This window comes from Buceros rhinoceros, unplaced genomic scaffold, assembly GCF_000710305.1.
Source record: "Buceros rhinoceros silvestris isolate BGI_N320 unplaced genomic scaffold, ASM71030v1 scaffold18000, whole genome shotgun sequence".
In the NCBI taxonomy this organism is placed as follows: Eukaryota; Metazoa; Chordata; class Aves; order Bucerotiformes; family Bucerotidae; genus Buceros; species Buceros rhinoceros.
Window position 1 is genome coordinate 57,107 of NW_010391521.1, and position 17,462 is coordinate 74,568.

Below are 17,462 nucleotides of genomic sequence, written 5' to 3' on the forward strand. Positions count from 1 at the left end.
ACCTTCTGTAGGTTCCCATGATTACGTGTATGCACAACACTGCACCCATTCTCCATAATAACAGCTTCCAGTAACTGCGCCAATTACAGTCAATCTGCAGGAATAATTCCCAGATGCTTTGGTAGGCTCAGCCTCAGGGGATTGGAGCATAATGAGAGAACAGATCTGGCACGCGGCCACTCTGCAGATCTGTCCTTTTTCTCCCTGCATCCCTGACATGTCTTGCCTTTTCTACGGTAAGCTGCTCCTTTCTTCTCAGACGTCCACAGCAGGTCCCTGTGGTTCCTGAACATACCCCCTCTTCCAGAGTTAGATACAGCTCTGTTCAACAGGGGATACAAGAGGAGGAAACCAAAATATTCTGCAAGGGTGGAATGCGAGAAAACATGAGGAAGCCTGTCCCAGGAGGGTCACGTAGCTCTGTTGCCTCTAGCACTGCAGCATCTTTTTGTTTCTTGGGTCTCAGCTGTGGGATGGAGCAACTGCTCAGCTTGGTGCTGGGAACACGTGAGTTCACAGTGCCGGGAGTCTGGAGGGAGAAACAAATCAAGAAGGGATGATATGGACCAGAATAAACGCAAACCACTCTTTAAAGCCCTGTTTTCTTCCCAGCTTACAACTCAGCATACAGGCATCTTTCCTGTCGATGCCTTGTTTCAGATCTCTGTGGGCCTGCTTGTAGCTTTTTCCCTACCTTTGATTTCTTTCTTTTTTGTACTGTGAGATCATATCACTAATATTTTTCTTTAAAGGGAGTATGTCTGTTACAGTATTCTCACTGTTCCTGGAACGTTACTGTCTGCTACACACCTACACCCAAAGCTGCTCATTACTTTTTGTATTTATACTGGTTTATGACCAAGCTATGACTTCAGAGAACATTCTGGGAACTCAAGAACTTGTTACTTTCTTGTCTTGTCATCTTCTGTTTCTGATGCTGAAAAAAGGACGGGAAGCTGCCTGCCTGGTCACGCCAATGAAGATGTCTCAGTTCTGCAATATTCTGTCTTTTCCCCATAGAGAGAGTGGGGAAAAGGTGCTGAAAGGAAACTATTAAAAAAAAAAAAGGAAAGAAAGAAAGAAAAAAATGGTGTTTGTGTGCTGTCTAATCATTCCTGTCTTGATTCCTTCTCCTTTTGTCTTCTGCTTCTCTCACATTTTTATAATGCTCTCCCAGGCCAAGATGCTGCTGCTGTAGCAAAGAGTAAATGTATGGCCTGTGTATGGCAGCATTTGCTCCGTTTCAGGCTGCCAGGTGGCTAAAAGCAGTGTAGGCTCATAGACTGGACTCTTTTCTCACTTAGCCTGGGCTGCGAACAGTTCTAACTCTCAAGTCCTAACGGCATGCTGCTCTGGTCCTGTGCAAACTCTGCTTTTGATTTGTCCAGCCATGACCTCAGTATGAGCAATAGCTGCTTGCAGTTCCTTAGTACAGGCTGTGTAAATTCAGTTACTGTCTTTGATCAAAGAAACTTGCACAGTGGCTGACACTGGAAACAGATGGGAAGTCTCTTTACGATTGCCTTTGATCGTAAGAGGAGTCTTTACTTACTGCGATGCTACTGAAGTGCCAACATACCTTATATTAAAAACAAACTTACTGTCAAATAGAAGCTGCTCATGTCCTGGCAGCTTGAGCAGAATCCATTTATTACCAGGCTGCACAACAGGGTGTCATGTTATCTGTCATCTGTGTTTCAAATAAAAAGAAAGTAATGTGAGTGGACTGCAGGAATCACAAAATGAAAAAACTATTTCCTTCTGGCGTGCTATCTCATGTCTTCAGACCCAACAGCAATCGGTTGTGCTGACATTTAATCAAGTGCAGTAGGGGTTTTAATTTGAATAACTGCAACCATTTTATCTTTGCAGTGCTAGTACTTTCTGATTTTACTTAATCCCAAATGCAGTATACCTTTTCAGAAGGGAGGAGTGGGACTGGGTGCAGCTGTTTTTTTAAAGCCAGCAGAAGCTTTGTCGCTGGACTCCAGGAGTCTTATCTGTAGCCTGTGATGGCTGGGGATGGCTTAGCACTCCAAGGTGAGATTTCTGCACTGAGCTTGGTTAACGGTGTGGTCACGAGCCAGGAGAGCTCAAACCCCCTTGTCCTGGTGGGAGGGCTTGGTGCCAACCCTGCAGGTGAGAGCCACAGTCCACATGCTCCCAGCACCCTCAGAGTGGCTCCCGGCTCCTTTGGTCTGCCTGTGCGCAGCAGACCTCAGCACTCACTGGGTATGTTTCTCAGCATCAGGAGGACATTTTTCACAAGGTAGTCATTTAAAACTTGTGTGGACCATACTTCCAAGTGCCGGTTTCAGATTCATTCAAAGTGAGAGGTGAAGTTCCCCTTCACTTCTGTGGGAGCAGTTGCTCCTGGAGCAATCCTAGCAGAAACTGGTAACTGCAGAAAAGGCACGGTACTTCCAGGAAAAAGAAATCTGGGAAAAAATAACATGATTTTTCACTTGTAATCAGATGCCAGAGAACACGATTGGAATCCGTGCTGTAAGAAATGTCATTTGACTAATATGTGTGCAAGCACATGGAACAAACAGAGGCATTGCATCGACTGCTAGGTAGGAAAATCTCTGCTAGAAGACGTGCAGGCACATACACCCGAGATTCAGTGGAAGCACTTTGCAGAGGTTAAAGGCAAATTAAAGGGATCCGAACCAGACATGAAGGGCTAACAGCAGGTGCCCAGAGCTGCCTTTTAGCACTGCGCTGACGCTGTCTGCTGGGTCTGCTGTCCTGCAACCTGGAAGAGCCAAAAATGAAGCTCAATTGCCAATGTTCAGCTGCAGGCTGATGTGTGCTTGTTACACAGATGCTGGAGATAGATGGTGATGCAGGCTGTCCTGCCAGTCTGTGGTTGCACAGTGCACACAGCAGATACTGGGAGATAGGTGGCAATTCACGTGATCGTATCTGGCGCTAGCATCAAGATTGTCAGATCTTGTTTGGTGCTTCATGTTCGAAGCACTATTTCTTGTTTCTGATTGCACAACAGATGCTAAACAGGATGGCACAAACCATAGGAACATCTGAGTCTGCAGAGCTGCAGGGCAATACCAGAGGTGAAAGTTTTGCCTCCACCTTTAGTTCCAGCCTGCGCAGTGCCTTGTCAGGGTCGAGCTCTGCCCTCCCAGCCAGGCAGCACCAGGAGCGCGCTCCAAAATTGCTCTTGGAGTTCTGTGGTCATTCAGAGCGGGAAAAGGCTCCCTTATACCTCTCCCAAAATGCTGAAACTTTGCCTCCACTTCCTGCCTCTGCTTGAGCCATGAGAGTATCTCCAGACACACCACCCCTACACCTCCACCCCGAAACAGCACAAGACATGGGACTGGAGAGGCAGGGGACAGCCTCTCCCCATGGTGTGTTCCCTGAGGAAAGGCAGCACTCAGGCAGCATCCTTTACTGCATTTTGATTTTGCCCCTTGTGTGCTTTTTGTGGTTTCATGTTTTGTCCTTGAGGGGAAATTTTTGCCTTGAAATATAGTCCAGAATTGTTGTTTGGCTCATGCTCTCTCCTGCAGTATAAAATTCTGGTTCAAGCAACTCAGTTAATGCAAACCCCACTCACTGCATGCGTTCTTGAAATTAGACCACAAGGTGTATTCAGTGATCTGATTCATTTTGCGGGTCTGCTGGCACAAAGGTGTCTTGGCAGAGGCAGACGGAAGCAGCTGAGTTTTTTGCAGATGAAACCACTTGTGCACATCGCTGTAAAAGAGCCAGCTTTTCTTTATGTAACAGCTTTTACACGGTACTGCCTCAAAACTCTGCAGCCGTGTGGGCAGAGCCAAACTTTCCCATCCCAGCACGGGGCTTACGGCCTTCACTGTCAACAGCTGGCAGAAGGAGCGAGCCTGGTGATTTCAGTTATTTTTGCCTCCCAGCTCCTGTCCTCCACACGAAGAGCAGCAGCAGCAGCAGCATGCTAACTTTCCCTGGTAAAAAGCTGAGAGCAACATGCTGCCACCGGCAGCGTGATTTTGCTGTAATCACAGCCTGACCTGTTTCTCTAGAAATTCTCTCTCCTAGCCAGCTCAGAAGGAAGAGGTGAGCAGAAAGCAGGGTTCCTCCTGGGATGTACTTAACGCCAAGAACTCACGTGGCTGAGAGCAGCGTCCGTATCTGAAGCAGCCCCAGGCCATGTTTTTGCCGCGGCTGACTTAGAAGTCTCCATGACTTCAAAGCAAGCATTGGTTTTGGCTCTAGCACCTCTTCCCCTCTCATGACAACAGGCTGCAGGAGGCAGGAGCACTGTAGGATGTAGAAGCTTCAGCTCAGCGGTTTGCAGCTGACCCCAGACACAGCATCCCTGTCTTTGCCAAAACCTGGACCCAGGCTTCCTACCAGCTTACAATGTTGCTGTTGATACCAACAAGATAGGCAACTGAAGAACGGGGCTGAGATCCAGACTTTGTTGAACATCTTGGCAAGGAGGGAAAATGAGAAAGAAAGGAAGTGCAATGTCTTGTGAAAGTTAACAAAAGCCTGGTTTTCTGTGGAAAATCAGAGAATATAGTAAAGTGCAAGCAGTGTTTATCTTCCAGAGATAAATCTGTTCTTTTCATTGAAAACAAGCCAATTTTGTCAAAACCTGCAACTTTTTAAAATTTATTTTCAACTGATACTTTAAGATACTTTTTTTTAAATAAAATTTTTTAGCGTATGTACATTTTATGGAAAAAATAGCAGATTGCTTTAAAGAAGCTATGACTTTGTGACATAGATTTATTCTCTAGACATTTCCATCAACCCATTTCCACTTTGTTTCTCTTTTTTTTATTGCTCAACTAACAGTTTGGGCTTTTTTACATTCATTTGGTGCTGGTGCTGGTTTTGGACTAATCTAGTTTCATTGTGACATCTGAGTTATGCAGCCAATATTTACCAGAACAACCTGCATTCATTTTTTCCAGGACATAGCAACAGCTCTGTTTCCCAATGCAAGAAGCTCAGTCTATTGAATTCAGTGTCGTTGGACCAAATCCTGTGTGAGATCTTGATCCTAATGACAGGTTAGGACAGTCTGACCTAAAAATGAGACTTGTCTGGAAGATGCAAAAGAATTATTTGAAAAATAAGGGGTTGGGTTACATAAAAATCTTGCTTTGGGTCACAGTTTATAGCCATCACACACTATAAACACTGTTTTTCTCATTCCTTGGTTACAAAAGATGTGTTTTTTAACTACCTTTCTGGAGTTAGTGCTTCTGTGGACAGTGATGCCTATTTCATTTTAATGATGAAGAAAAGCTGGAAACTCTGACTTCTGCTTTCATTTTCCCCAACTTCTTGGGAACCAGCGACTATAAAGAAGTGAAACACTGTTTAGTTTTCTGCAGGTTTGATTTTTTTTCCCCCCTGGTTCCTGTTTGAGCAATGTTTTCAGAGCTGCATGATTTGTTGACATCAGCGTGTCCCAGTGCTGACTCCGACCCGTGGCTTCGTGTTTCAACAGGTGGCGCCTAAAAGCCAAGGAATAGCCAGGTTTACCGAAACCTGGAGCCACCAGGGAGCAATGGGGCAGGATGGTGGGTAAAAATCAGCAATCGCACTTCCTGGCATCATCAGTTGTTTTCTTGCCTGTCTGTACATTTGATTTGTTTTACCAATGTCCTGTTAGATACCGGAGTGCCAGTTTGGGAGTCTTCATGATGACAGTAACAAGGACCTGTTTGACCCTAAAGTAATTCTTTACAAAGGTGGTAGTCAGTCTCCTGTGTGTTACACTTCAGTTGAGTTTTAAGGATAGCTCCAGCAACCCACAACCAAAGCAGTTACAAGCTTGAGACAAAAGCACATGGCCTGAAAACCTGCAGCTGTTCCCTGCAGGGCTGCAGCACTGCAGTATTGGAGTGTGGGTGCAAGCCTTCCTGTCAATAAACACTTCTGCTGAGAAGCCTGGAAGGCTCTGAACTCCTGCCCTGCAGAAATACCCTGCCAGCATCACCAGGTCCCTTGATGCCAGAAGAGATGTCTCCATGGGTTAGCTCGTGCCTGCCTAAAACTGTTCCGAATACAGCCACGTGTCCCTGCGGCAAAGGGTGGCCGGGCCACCCCTCACTGTTTATGTCATGGCTGACTTCACTGCACATCACACATGTTTGAACATCCTGCCCACTGCCTCCCCACTCTTAGCTGGTCTTCCACCACCCCACTGACATACACAGCATTTTTGTGTGTTTTGTCAGCTTGTCTAATGAACATGCACAAGAGGAGGAGATTTGGTAAACAAGCTAATAAATTCAGCAGGGGACAAGTACCGCCTTGGGAGGTAATTAACATTTTTCAGCATCATTAAAATTTGACTGTGACTCAGTGTTATAACTGAAAAAAAGACTTACTTTATTTCATGAATTAGCGTTTTTGTGCTGCTAGGAGACTTTTACATAGTGCAAATAAGATGTGCATAGATGAGAGAAGAAATGAAGACAGGGGAGCGGCTGTGTTGTACCACGAGCATGGAAGAGGTGGTGGAGCGTGACAGTTACGTGCAGAGAGAGGAGTAGGCAGCTCCAGGCATGGTGTCATAAAGCAGCTCCAAAGAAACCAGGGTGACCAAGCTCTTTTTGTGTGTGAGTGTGAGCAGCTGAGTGTAAGCACGGGAGGCAAAAAGTATGGAGGAGAAGGTTACGCTGAAGTAAAGAAGATGCACTATAAAGAAGATGAACTATACCCCTATGCAGAAGTTGAGTGAGATGGGAATTTGTGAACAGCTATGGGGGAAACTGTCTTGTATAATAATGTCACTACTCAGCCCTGACATGGTGAGGTGTTGTCAAGACATAGGAGTATTTTAGATGTAAGTACTACACATCTAAAATTTGGCCATGGACCAGAAGTGCTTGTGGTGCTTCTTGCTTTAGTGTGTATCTAGATTTCTTTTTTTTCCAAAATAAAGAAATGAGCGTGCATGCATCCACTGGGAGCATACACTCATCAAGACACCATCAGATTTTGTGTATAGACCCATTAAATTTGTGCTGATGGCTATAAAATTGCATATGATGTTCAGGGATGTTGACAGAAAGTCTGCTCAAGTATTGGTATTGCAAAATAATCATGGGCCAATTTTTCCAAAGCATCTAGCTCCCACAGTTCCGGCCAGGTGGTCAAAGCTGAAGGAGACTGCTAGTCTCTGCACACTTCAGAGCAGCCTAATCCCCAAACAGAGTTATCTCAAAGTAGGTTAGGGCTTGCGGAAGTTCAGCCTGACAGGACTTTACTGAACACACCTGTAATGACCCAGTTGGCACTGGCTTGGTAGCAGTTGGATGTAGTTCAATTAACAGTTTTCGTGGCCATTTCTAGTAGCCAGGGTCCTTCAGAAACCTGAATGCTAACCTTTAATGCCCCTCAATTTGGCTGCCCTTGCCACTGTGCTCCTGAAAAGATATTCTTCTGGATAGGCTTGATCATACGCCCAGGTGCACACCTGAGGTAAAGAAACACCGGTGTCTGGTGTGAGATAGCCTATACCTTCCACTAAGAGGAAGGGATGAACAAAATCAACAAAAGGCTGCTTCGTCTTCTAGCAGTTGCATATTTGTCAGCATTCAGCAGTGTATTAATGAAGTACCATCTTTGAGGACACAGCCTACGCGGGACTTTTCCTTATGTTCATACTGACTTTACTACAACCCTGAAGCATTTTTTCTTTTCTGGTGCTCGTGATGCAGATTCATGGCTGTATGCAGGGGCTTGGGCAAAGCTTCTGTCATGCCTGAGCAAGCACAAGCCATTGGCAGGAGACTGGCTTCACTCAGCTGATTGCCAGAGCTGTTACCTCTTTGTTTTCTGGGTGAGAAGAAATGGATGGCAACCAGAGTCAGGAAGAACACAGCAATGCCCAGTCCGAAACACAGGGACTGGAGTTGAAGGCTTCCCTGTTTCACGGGATGGCAGTGATGAAGGGAGATTGATGCTTGCTCTTACCCTACAGTCATTTCAGGCTTCTGAGTTGTTTCTTTGGGATTTATCATGCCTGAAGCTAGGCAGAGCCCACGGATTTATCCTAATTTCAGTGAGGTCAGAGTAAGTCCTATCCTAACAGATGTATATTGGAGACTGAATTAGAGCAGCATAGAGAGGTCATGCAAATAGCTATGTCATTTTAATATAGTAAAAACATTATAAAATCAAGGTTACATGTTATCTAATTAAATAAGATAATAAGACATAGAAAATAGAATAAATGTTTAAACATTAGCAGCTATTCAAAAACATGAGTACTAAGTGGGAAAAATACAACTATTTCAGAGTGATTAAAGTAAATAAACATCAGGTTTCTGCTACTTTTCCCGTATTAAAAAGCAACCATCAGGTTTCTAATACTTATCCTGTATTAAAGAGCAGTATAACTTTCTGGACAAGCAGAAATACTATCACACATTGGTATCTTGCTGCTTAAAGATTCCAAAGAGAGATTTGTGATGTCACTTCTAATCCTTAAACATGTGTGTATGTGTTTGAAGCAAGCATAAACATACTGCACAGGAATTTCTGATGTGCTTTTGCTTCTTCCACTACACCTTTGTTTTTTATCTCTGTGTAACTGGAAGAAGTTATCTTTCCAGCATATTCTGTCTGCATCTACAATGGCACTGTGCAAGTCAACACAGAATGAGCATTACCAGCAGCTCTTTTTAAAAATAAAACCAAACATTATAAAGCAAATGAATGTCCAGGGCTTTCATCTTTTTCTGCTGCATTCATCAATATTTCATTCAATGAGAAACAGCAATAAAAACCATTTTGTAAAATGTCACCGGGATGCCTTGAGCCAAATCCTTATCCCCTTTGCACACAGGGACCATAAGTTTGTCCCCATTTGAAGGTTTCACTGGCGTCGGGCGGAGGTGGAGAAAGTGAAGAGCTGTCTTGGGAGTGCTGTTTTTCTCCATCAGACCATGTCAAATATAGCAAAATCTCAGTGATTATTACCAGACAGAACAAATTCAAGCAGCTCTGAGGATAAGAGAGAACTCTTTTTACCCATAGACTCTGTGAATGAGAATACATTTCAGTAAAGGGAAATTTCAAGCAGCTAGAGGAACTGAAATGGTGCAGTGAAGGTGAACCCCAATCCCAGAGCACAGCAAAGCGGCTTGGATTTCCCATGGCCGCACTGCTCGGCTCTTGTGCAACCACGTGGCTGTAGCAGCTTTATATCCAAATGTGCTCCACAATGCACAGCATCCCCAAAGGATTGTGAAAAGGCTCAGCTATCACTGCATGGCAGCATGTAGAGAACCCCTTAGGGCTGGGCACAGAGTCCAAAGAATGGTGAGTCATAGAGGGTCAGGATGCCTTCCTTTGCCATAACTTAAACAAAACAGAAACCAAAACCAAAAGGGCAAAAAAGCTATCTGCAGGTAATTTACAAGGTACTTTCAAAAAAAAAAAAAAAAAAAGGAAAAAAATTTAGTTCTTTTGATCACTGGCAGGATCCATGATGTTCCATCCATCTTTCTAGGTCAGATGTAGCACGAGAACACTGCCTGGCCAAATTAAAAGTATTCTCACGCAGCTGCAGCCGTTGGGAATAATGCCAGTAAAAAAACATGGCCTGCTCAGCCCTTCTGTCCTGAAAAGTGTTTACATGCTGCACTAATGCTTGCATGAGAGCTGCAGAGAAAGACAGCATTTTACAGCCCCAGGAAGAGATCAGACTTTGCTTTTTACTGACTTTGTTTTGTTTTCTTATGTTGCTAGTCCATGGGATAGTGAAAATCTTTAATATATAGCACTACCAGAAGTACCTGTGGATCCTAAAGTTGGCTCTGAGGCAGGTCTTTACCAACAGCAAAAAGCAGTGGCATGCAGGGTTTGGCTTTGTTTTAATCTCTCTCGCTGAAAAAGAAATAATTCTGAGAAAACATCTTCCTAAATGTAAGTCCACATGCCCTTTTTCCCGGGGTGTCAGCAATCTCCTTTTGCAGGGACCAAACTCTTGAGTCCCCAGGCAGCTGATCCTCGAGAACAACTCTTATTTACTGGTGTTTTGCAAGATTGTGGTCTTCCACCAACTGCAGAGGAGTTACTCTTGACCTACCACTGTTGAAGACAGATTGGATTCTCTTTAACTCAGATTTGTTTCCATATTTCTTGGTTAGGCAGTAATAAGAGGTTAACCCTGGAACCAAGAGGTTAACAGAAGAGTTCATTAACTTCTATAAGACATGCTGTGATCCTCAGCTAGGAGTGCAGTGTCATTGCTTGGCATTAATCAGATCTGAAGACTGAAAGGTTGAATTAAATTTAATTTCTGTGGCAGTGGAGATCACTGGAATCGCCACTGTGGAGATACTGGAATTCTGAGATCTGACGTTAGGCCACCTATCACTGAAATGTGAGAGAATCCTCTTCCTTACAAGTATACTGTTGCACCGAGAGCGGGTTGTGTTGCAGAGGTGGGAACTCACAGGATGCAGGAAAACAAAACAGAAAGCTTCAGTGTCCTGCTTGTGTTAGAGAAATAACGGTATGCTCTCATTCCTGTAAGGTTTACTGAATTTTGTAGAAGCTAGACATTGTGACATAGGCTTCCTCATTGTTTTGTGACCTCATTTCACTTGTAGGCAGCATCTGGGATGTTGTGTCACCATTTGGGGGCTCCGGTCCAGGCTGGACAGAGAGATCCAGGGGAGGAGGAGAGGAAAGGTTGAAACCGTCATCATGCAGGGGTACTCCATTGCTGTGGCACACCTCGTAAGTGCTAGAGCCGCAGTTTCCTTCAGTAACCGCAAACTGGCTGGTGCCCAGGAGCCTGTGCAGGTCTTCAGCTGGCCAGATTCCTCCGTAAGTCACAGACAGGTTTAAATTGCTTCTATCTGTCATTGCAGGGATCATCTTCAGGTCTGATCTGCTCCTAAATTTTTCTGGAAGGTTTGTCTCTGGAACTGTTGATGGCTGCAGAAAATTTTCCGGTTCGGCTTTTGCTTGAATGCCATCCACTTTATGGATATGAACGTAACCAAAACTCTCTGGGTTAAAGCTTATATCAAAATTCTGCATAGCAAAGAGAAGAGCACAGTGAGTTCAGAGTGGGCATTAGCTTAAGAGAAAAGATACTTTCATGATTAATTTGATTTCAGAAGGGTATTTATTGTTTCTTTAACTCCGAAATTAACCCTGAGTAGGTTGAACAACAGGTTAACAGAAAATGAAATATCATATGCCTTAAAATCCTTTTCCATATTAATCTGAATCTATCCAGTGGCCTCATGCAGGCAGCGCCACTGGAGAGTGTTTTACGCTCTGTGCAGTGTGGTGAGAACTGGTGTTTCAGAGACTTTTCTGAGCCACGCATCTCTTTCACATCTGCCATTCCGCAGAATGAGTGTGCCAACCCAAGCGGTTCCTTTCAGCTCTACCTTCCTAATTTAGGAGTGCAGGAAGTAAAAGTTTGCCATGTCTTCCTGAAACACAATAGCAATCCCTGTGCTGGGAAGCACAGTGGGTGGAAGAGTAATCGTAGACCTCTTACTGAATTAAGAACATGCTAATAATGTACAACTGGAGAGAACAGCACTGATGAGTTTCTCAGTGGAAAAATGCGCTAGACACACAGCTTTAAGGCAACAGGTTAATCCCACAACTTACAGTTTGTAACATTTGTCTATCTGGCTCTTGCCTGGCAGAGCAGTTCGTGTACTGCATGAGGTATGGGAATTCTGTAGACAGTGTAAGGGTACATGGGCATCACAAGGGATGTTTGCACAGAGTTCCCATCCAGCCCCATGATCACAGTTTCACAGAATCACTGGAGCGTCTCGTTTGGAAAGGATCTCTGGAGTCCAGTTGGTCCAACTTCTGCCAGAAGCAGGGCCTGGTTTAGGTTATCCAGAGCCCTCTCAAGCCAAGCCTTGAACATCATCAGCAAAGAAGAACCTAACTCTTTTCTGGGAAACCTACACTATATTTAGTTTTCTCACAATGAAAGATTTTTTCTGATATCCAGATGAAGTTTATCCTGAAGCAAAACCTGTCGTCTCTGGTCCTGTTACCATGCAGCCTCGTGGCGACAGCATCTCCACCATCTCTATACCTGTACTTCAGGTATTGGAAGGTTGTGATTAGTAGTCTTCATGCTGAGAGGTCCTCACGTTTTTCCTAAAAACTCAATTCCTTCAATTTTCTTCATATACTAAGTTCTCCATCCCTCTGTAGTTGCTTTGCACAAGCCAAAGCTCAGACACTAGGTGAATTGTCTGTTATTTCCTTACCCTTGGCTAGCATCTGCCTGTGCAAATGTGGGCTTTCTTCAGTGAAATGTAGAGGTCATCTCTGAAAGATGTCCTGATTCATGCAACAAATACAAATACTATTTCATGAGTCTTATTTTGGTTCCCCATAGACTATACTCAGGTGAAAATAACAGTGGAAGTACGTACGTTTTTTGGCTTCTTGCATAACTGTTCCAGCGTTTTTTTATGGTCAGGAAGGTTTGGCCACACAGCAGGCTTGATCCTGACACAGCAAAAGTAGACAAAAAGGAGTTCAGCAGCAGCAAAAGGGGGACATGTTGAGATATCAGAGCTTCATATTGCCGCATTACTAATTCTCACAAAGGGCTGACTTGCATTAGCCAGAATAATGGCAGAGAAGTCTCAGAGTAAAACAAAGTCAGAAACAGTTGTAAAGGTCACCGAACAGTCATTGTTCTCTTGAGCGCACAGATTGTCACATTTAAAGGAAGACACTTCGCCAAGTACTGGAAAAGGAGCAGATTATGCCATTGAAGAGCTCATTTGCTTCTCTGTGTTAACAGGGTTTTGTGTGGTGAAACCATTTTCTGCAAGTGAAAAGAGCTGCTGTGGTTGAAGTGCAAATTTGTTTGTATTTGTCTCTGCATGTTTATGTAAATCAAAGGACTGCATATTGTCTCACTCCCTGGCCAGCTATCTGTGCTTCAGATTTCTGTGTTGTAGCCTCCTACCACAGGTGTCATTTCTACTGCCTTGATAAGCAAAGTTGATCCGTTGTGCTGCATGAAACCCTCAGCTACAACAAATCTAGGGAATATTGCCCAACTGACATGCAATTGTGCAGTGATATAAGTGTAGCTATAGAAGTATATGAAAATATAATTCGTTTTATATATATGTATGTCTGTATATGTGAATATATATATGTCTGTATATGTGAATATATATGCACACGTATTTAAAACCTTCTTCTTTTTAAAAGGGAACTCTCTGAGGTCAGAAAGTCTCACCATCTAAAAGCCTGTTTTTTCAGCAGTTTTGCATAAGCCGAACTCCCAGGAAGTCAGAGAACTGCAGGTACTCAGCATCAGTAAAAAGCAAAAGCTAGAAATCTCAAGCCACATCTATGCTTGCAAATAAAACAACAGCAGGGAGCATTCTCTGGCAGAAAATTCCAGTGTCTAAAATGTTTAATTATTAAAACTTGGGATTTTTTCACCTCAGATTCTGCTTTCACCAGGTTATCTACATATCTGTTCATTTTCTTAAATTTGTCAACAACTTATTTGATATAAGCAGATATAGCCAATTATTTAAAAATGTGTTTACAGCTAGCTATCTACTGCTGTGTAGCCAATATATATATAAAAAAAAAGCCAACACAGAGGACTGCCTGTGTAATGAATGTATCTGCAGTCCCACTTCTGCTGCGACTGCTTTGGTGGGAGAAGCAGAGCCTGATTTTGCCAGCTGGCTGGCTACGGAGCTGGATGGGCTGGTGGATGATGCCATCAAGCTCTTGTTGTAGGGAGCTCTGCCCTGCTGCTTCCAAAAGCACTGCAGAGCAAACACCCTGCTGACTCAGCCTAAGAAAGGGAAAGACTCCATCTCCCTGGTATTGTTTCCAAACCTCTTGGGACTTTACTAAAACCCACAGAATGCTTTCTTGTCTGGATCTTGCTTGAAGCTTTTGAGTAAAATTTGCCTCCAGTGAGACACCAACTCCCAAAGAGTTCCATGGTGACTTCAGCTCCCTCAAAGTCCGAGTTTCAAGCCCAAGATGGCAGTCTGCTCGAAATGGTGGTCATCTTCTGCCTGCCAACAACCCCTCATTTACTGCCCACTTCTACTCTTTGCCTGCTATCAGCTTGATATAGAGGTCCAGAGGTGGAAAGAGAATAGTTCACAGGTATAACAGGGAAAGCAATAAAACTGTCAGAAGTACAGGATCAGCTTCCCACACTTTTCTAATACAAAGAGACTTAGATTACCTGTTTTCCCAAAAAGTTATGAACAGGATAATCATGACAAGGAACAGCATGAGTCCCAGGATGGAAAGTATAACCATGACAACACTGCTATCTAAAGAAAAATTAAGAACATCAACCAATGCATGTCAATGACTCACTGTTAAGACACCATAACTGCAATGTCTCTCCAGACAACAAATTAGGAATCAATGCCGAGCATTGCACTTGCCTGTCATTGGATTGGTGCAGTGGTGCATTTCTCCTGCCTCCCTGAAGGAGGAAAGAGATAGACTGCCAGAGCATCAGCAGCTGGCTGAGCTCTAAGCTGGGTTCCCAGATTGGATTAAAGCAGCTCCAAGTCTGCTATCACCTCCAGCTCATTGACACCACTGCTTGCCATGTCCTTACAGCAGCACTGAATTACTTCTAACACATGTAATGCCAAGGTGCCACTGGGGACTGAAGGGACCAGAAGGATTATTCCTGTTTTACAAGTGTAATGATGAGATTTTATCCCATATCATATTTGTGATTAACATGTGCCATATTTGCAGACAGATCAAGAGTCCTACAATGGGTCATGTTTCACCACTCTTTGTGCCTTACCTAAAATGCTCAGTGCAAGCTGATCCTTCTCACCGCATGCCAGCAGACAGCAAGCAGGAGTCAGCTGTCAGCTTTCGCTTCCCTTTGCACCCCCCTCATGCCCTTACAGCAACACTTCATGTGATCTTATTTGCTCTTGAGTGAGATTTAACTTCACTTGTAGAGTCAGTCCCAGATCAGAGTAATACCGTGACTTTCTGGGTCGTCTCCTCTGCAGTGCCCAGGGCCTGTAAGGGTTACCCCTGCTTGGCCACCTGCTCTTCCCTCCCCATGCTCTTGTCATTGGCCAGTGAGCCAGGGACCCCTAACTCTTCTTCCTTCAGGTGAGCCAAAGTAGTGTCTGCCCTTACAGCTCTCTGTGGAGTGCTGCTCCTTTGCAGTCCTGAAGCTCTTGGAAGTGCTCCATTCGCTCCACGTGCCCTTAAAATAATCTCCATTGGGCTGCGAACGTACTTTCACCTCATATGATGCATCATGTTTCAGGTTTTTCCCCAGTAATTTAATCTGAAGGTATGGTGACTCTATTGTCTAAACACAAAAAAAGCATAATTATTTTTCTAGAAGACACAGGAAAAATACCTTTGAGTTTCAGAAAAATGTGTGAGATCGGGTGCATCCTTGCAGTATTGTGTTGTTTGTGCTCCGCGTCTTTGGTTATTATATTGGTGGTCATCACGACATCAGTCTAGTCTAGCAGCAATGTAGTCCAGACAGTACTGGGAAGAGCAACTAACACTGGGTAAAAGAACTTTGGAAAACAGCTGGGAGTATTAACTGTGCTTGGCTACTGCTGACACTGCAGTGGGAACTATATGCTTCCCTGGGAAGGCTCAGAAGACAATTCATGCTTCATAAAAAGACAACTTCTGAAACAGCAGCAATGGGAAAGCTGAAATCCCACAGTGCAGCTCTTGTGCTCTTCATTTCAATGTATTTCATTGCCTGAATCCTTCTCTTTTTCCGGTTACAATTCTCCTGTGTTCTCTCTGTAAAAACCAGGTATAGTCCACACTTTCAAACATCTCCCATCTGCACTAGTGTTTGCACGGCTGCTCTTGTGATGAGGGACACAGAGGTTCCAGTAGCTGGTCAGCCCAAACCAGTTCACAGGCAGCTGCAGCCTGAAACATGGTCTGAGGGTGGGAGAGCTGCAGCCGAAGCCTGGAGTGCTTCAGTGAAAAAAGGACAGGAAGATACTCTTGCTAAATAAGAAAAGGGGTTGCTCGATTTACCGACTGATGAGCACAAAAAATAAGAGCAAAAGCACCATAGCAAAGAGCAAACCATCCAAACAAACACTCGGGATGGTTTGTTACGTTATGTCTTTTCTTCCTGCTGCTAGGCTCAATGAATGAAACTTCGTCAGCCCAGAGAAGTGTCTGGCAAACATGGGTGCTGTCACTCTGGAATCGTTTCGACTGATTAAATCTCTGAATGCCAAATATTTCACCTTTCCAAATTTTCAGCTGGAGAACTGTAGAAATGCAGATTTATGCGTTTTGACATGATACCGCTATTTCTGATAATGTCAAATTCTGGAAATCAGTGTATCCCCAATACATCATCACTTACCTTCCAAGTACCTTCTTCCTGCCGATACGCTATTTGGTGTATTAATTTGTCCTTCAAGTACTTCTTCCATGAGTGTGGTGTATTGTAATGAATAAGATACTCATTTGCCTCCTTTTGGTATGTGATGTTTATATTGAATGGTACTTCAGGCTTAACTGCAAACGATAACAAAGCAGGATGTAACAGGTGTAGAATAATGTTACTACAAAATAAACAAGTTTTGAAAAGTTATTAAAAAAGCCCATTTCAAATTACACCCAGCACAGTGTGACCTATCTGAAATGAGGGGTGGCCTGAACCAGGCCTAATGCGAGCCTAATGGCGAGCCTAATGCTGAGCCACAGCTCATCCTTACACCTTGGTCCTGAGAGGGGTTTGGTTTTGACCTTCTGGAGCAGCAGTGAGACCAAAAGGGATGGCACTTCCTAGTGATGTGACATTTTGTCTTGGAAAGCAATTCTGGAGCACACTCATCCCTGCAGCAGCACTGCTTGAAGACCTGAAACTCAGTCCCTCTTACCAGTGCTCTGAGAGTGAGACCCTGTGGCAAAAGCTGTCGCTGCTCTGGGAGGAAGGCACTGGGAAACAAACTTGGTACAGGTACAACTGCCCATCAGAGCAGTGGGACAGAGGAAGGGACAAAGTATGACAGTGTTAGATATAGCAGAAGGGTCTGTGGCTCCAGGCCCTTGTTATGAACCCTCAACTGACTTGATCTGCAGGACACTGTGTCAAATGACCATCTATGCAAGTACACCCAGTGTAAAATGCAGCACTCGGAATTATCCCCAAGCTGTGCCTGAGCTGGATGTGCCTGAAGTCTGCAGAAACCTGAGTCTGTGCCGCCAGGACTTCCTGAATGTACCGTGTAAAATACATCAACACTCACTGGAACAGAAAGCCCACATGACTCTCCTCTCAGAAAAACTCATATAGCCAGAAATTACACCCACTCCTTCTGCAGTCCCCAAATACTTGATCCTTCTGTGCAAAACCTGCAGTTTATAGGGGTGAGATGACCACAGATGGTCCAGGGTATGCCTTCAACTGAGCGGTAATGTAAGATTCATCATGGCTTGGCTTCGCGGACGAA

The 17,462-nt window shown here is 44.2% G+C and overlaps 1 protein-coding gene across 1 annotated transcript; it reads right to left on the reverse strand.

Annotated features, from left to right (window-relative positions):
* Nucleotides 1–10,518: 10,518 nt before the first annotated feature.
* On the reverse strand, nt 10,519–16,524 carry IL7R (interleukin 7 receptor; the record flags this gene model as incomplete). Its single annotated transcript, XM_010142164.1, has 5 exons — nt 10,519–11,022; nt 12,408–12,483; nt 14,213–14,303; nt 15,148–15,325; nt 16,370–16,524. Coding segments are annotated over 5 exons (1,004 nt in total), but the record flags the coding sequence as incomplete, so codon positions are not given.
* Between the last annotated feature and the right edge of the window lie 938 nt (nt 16,525–17,462).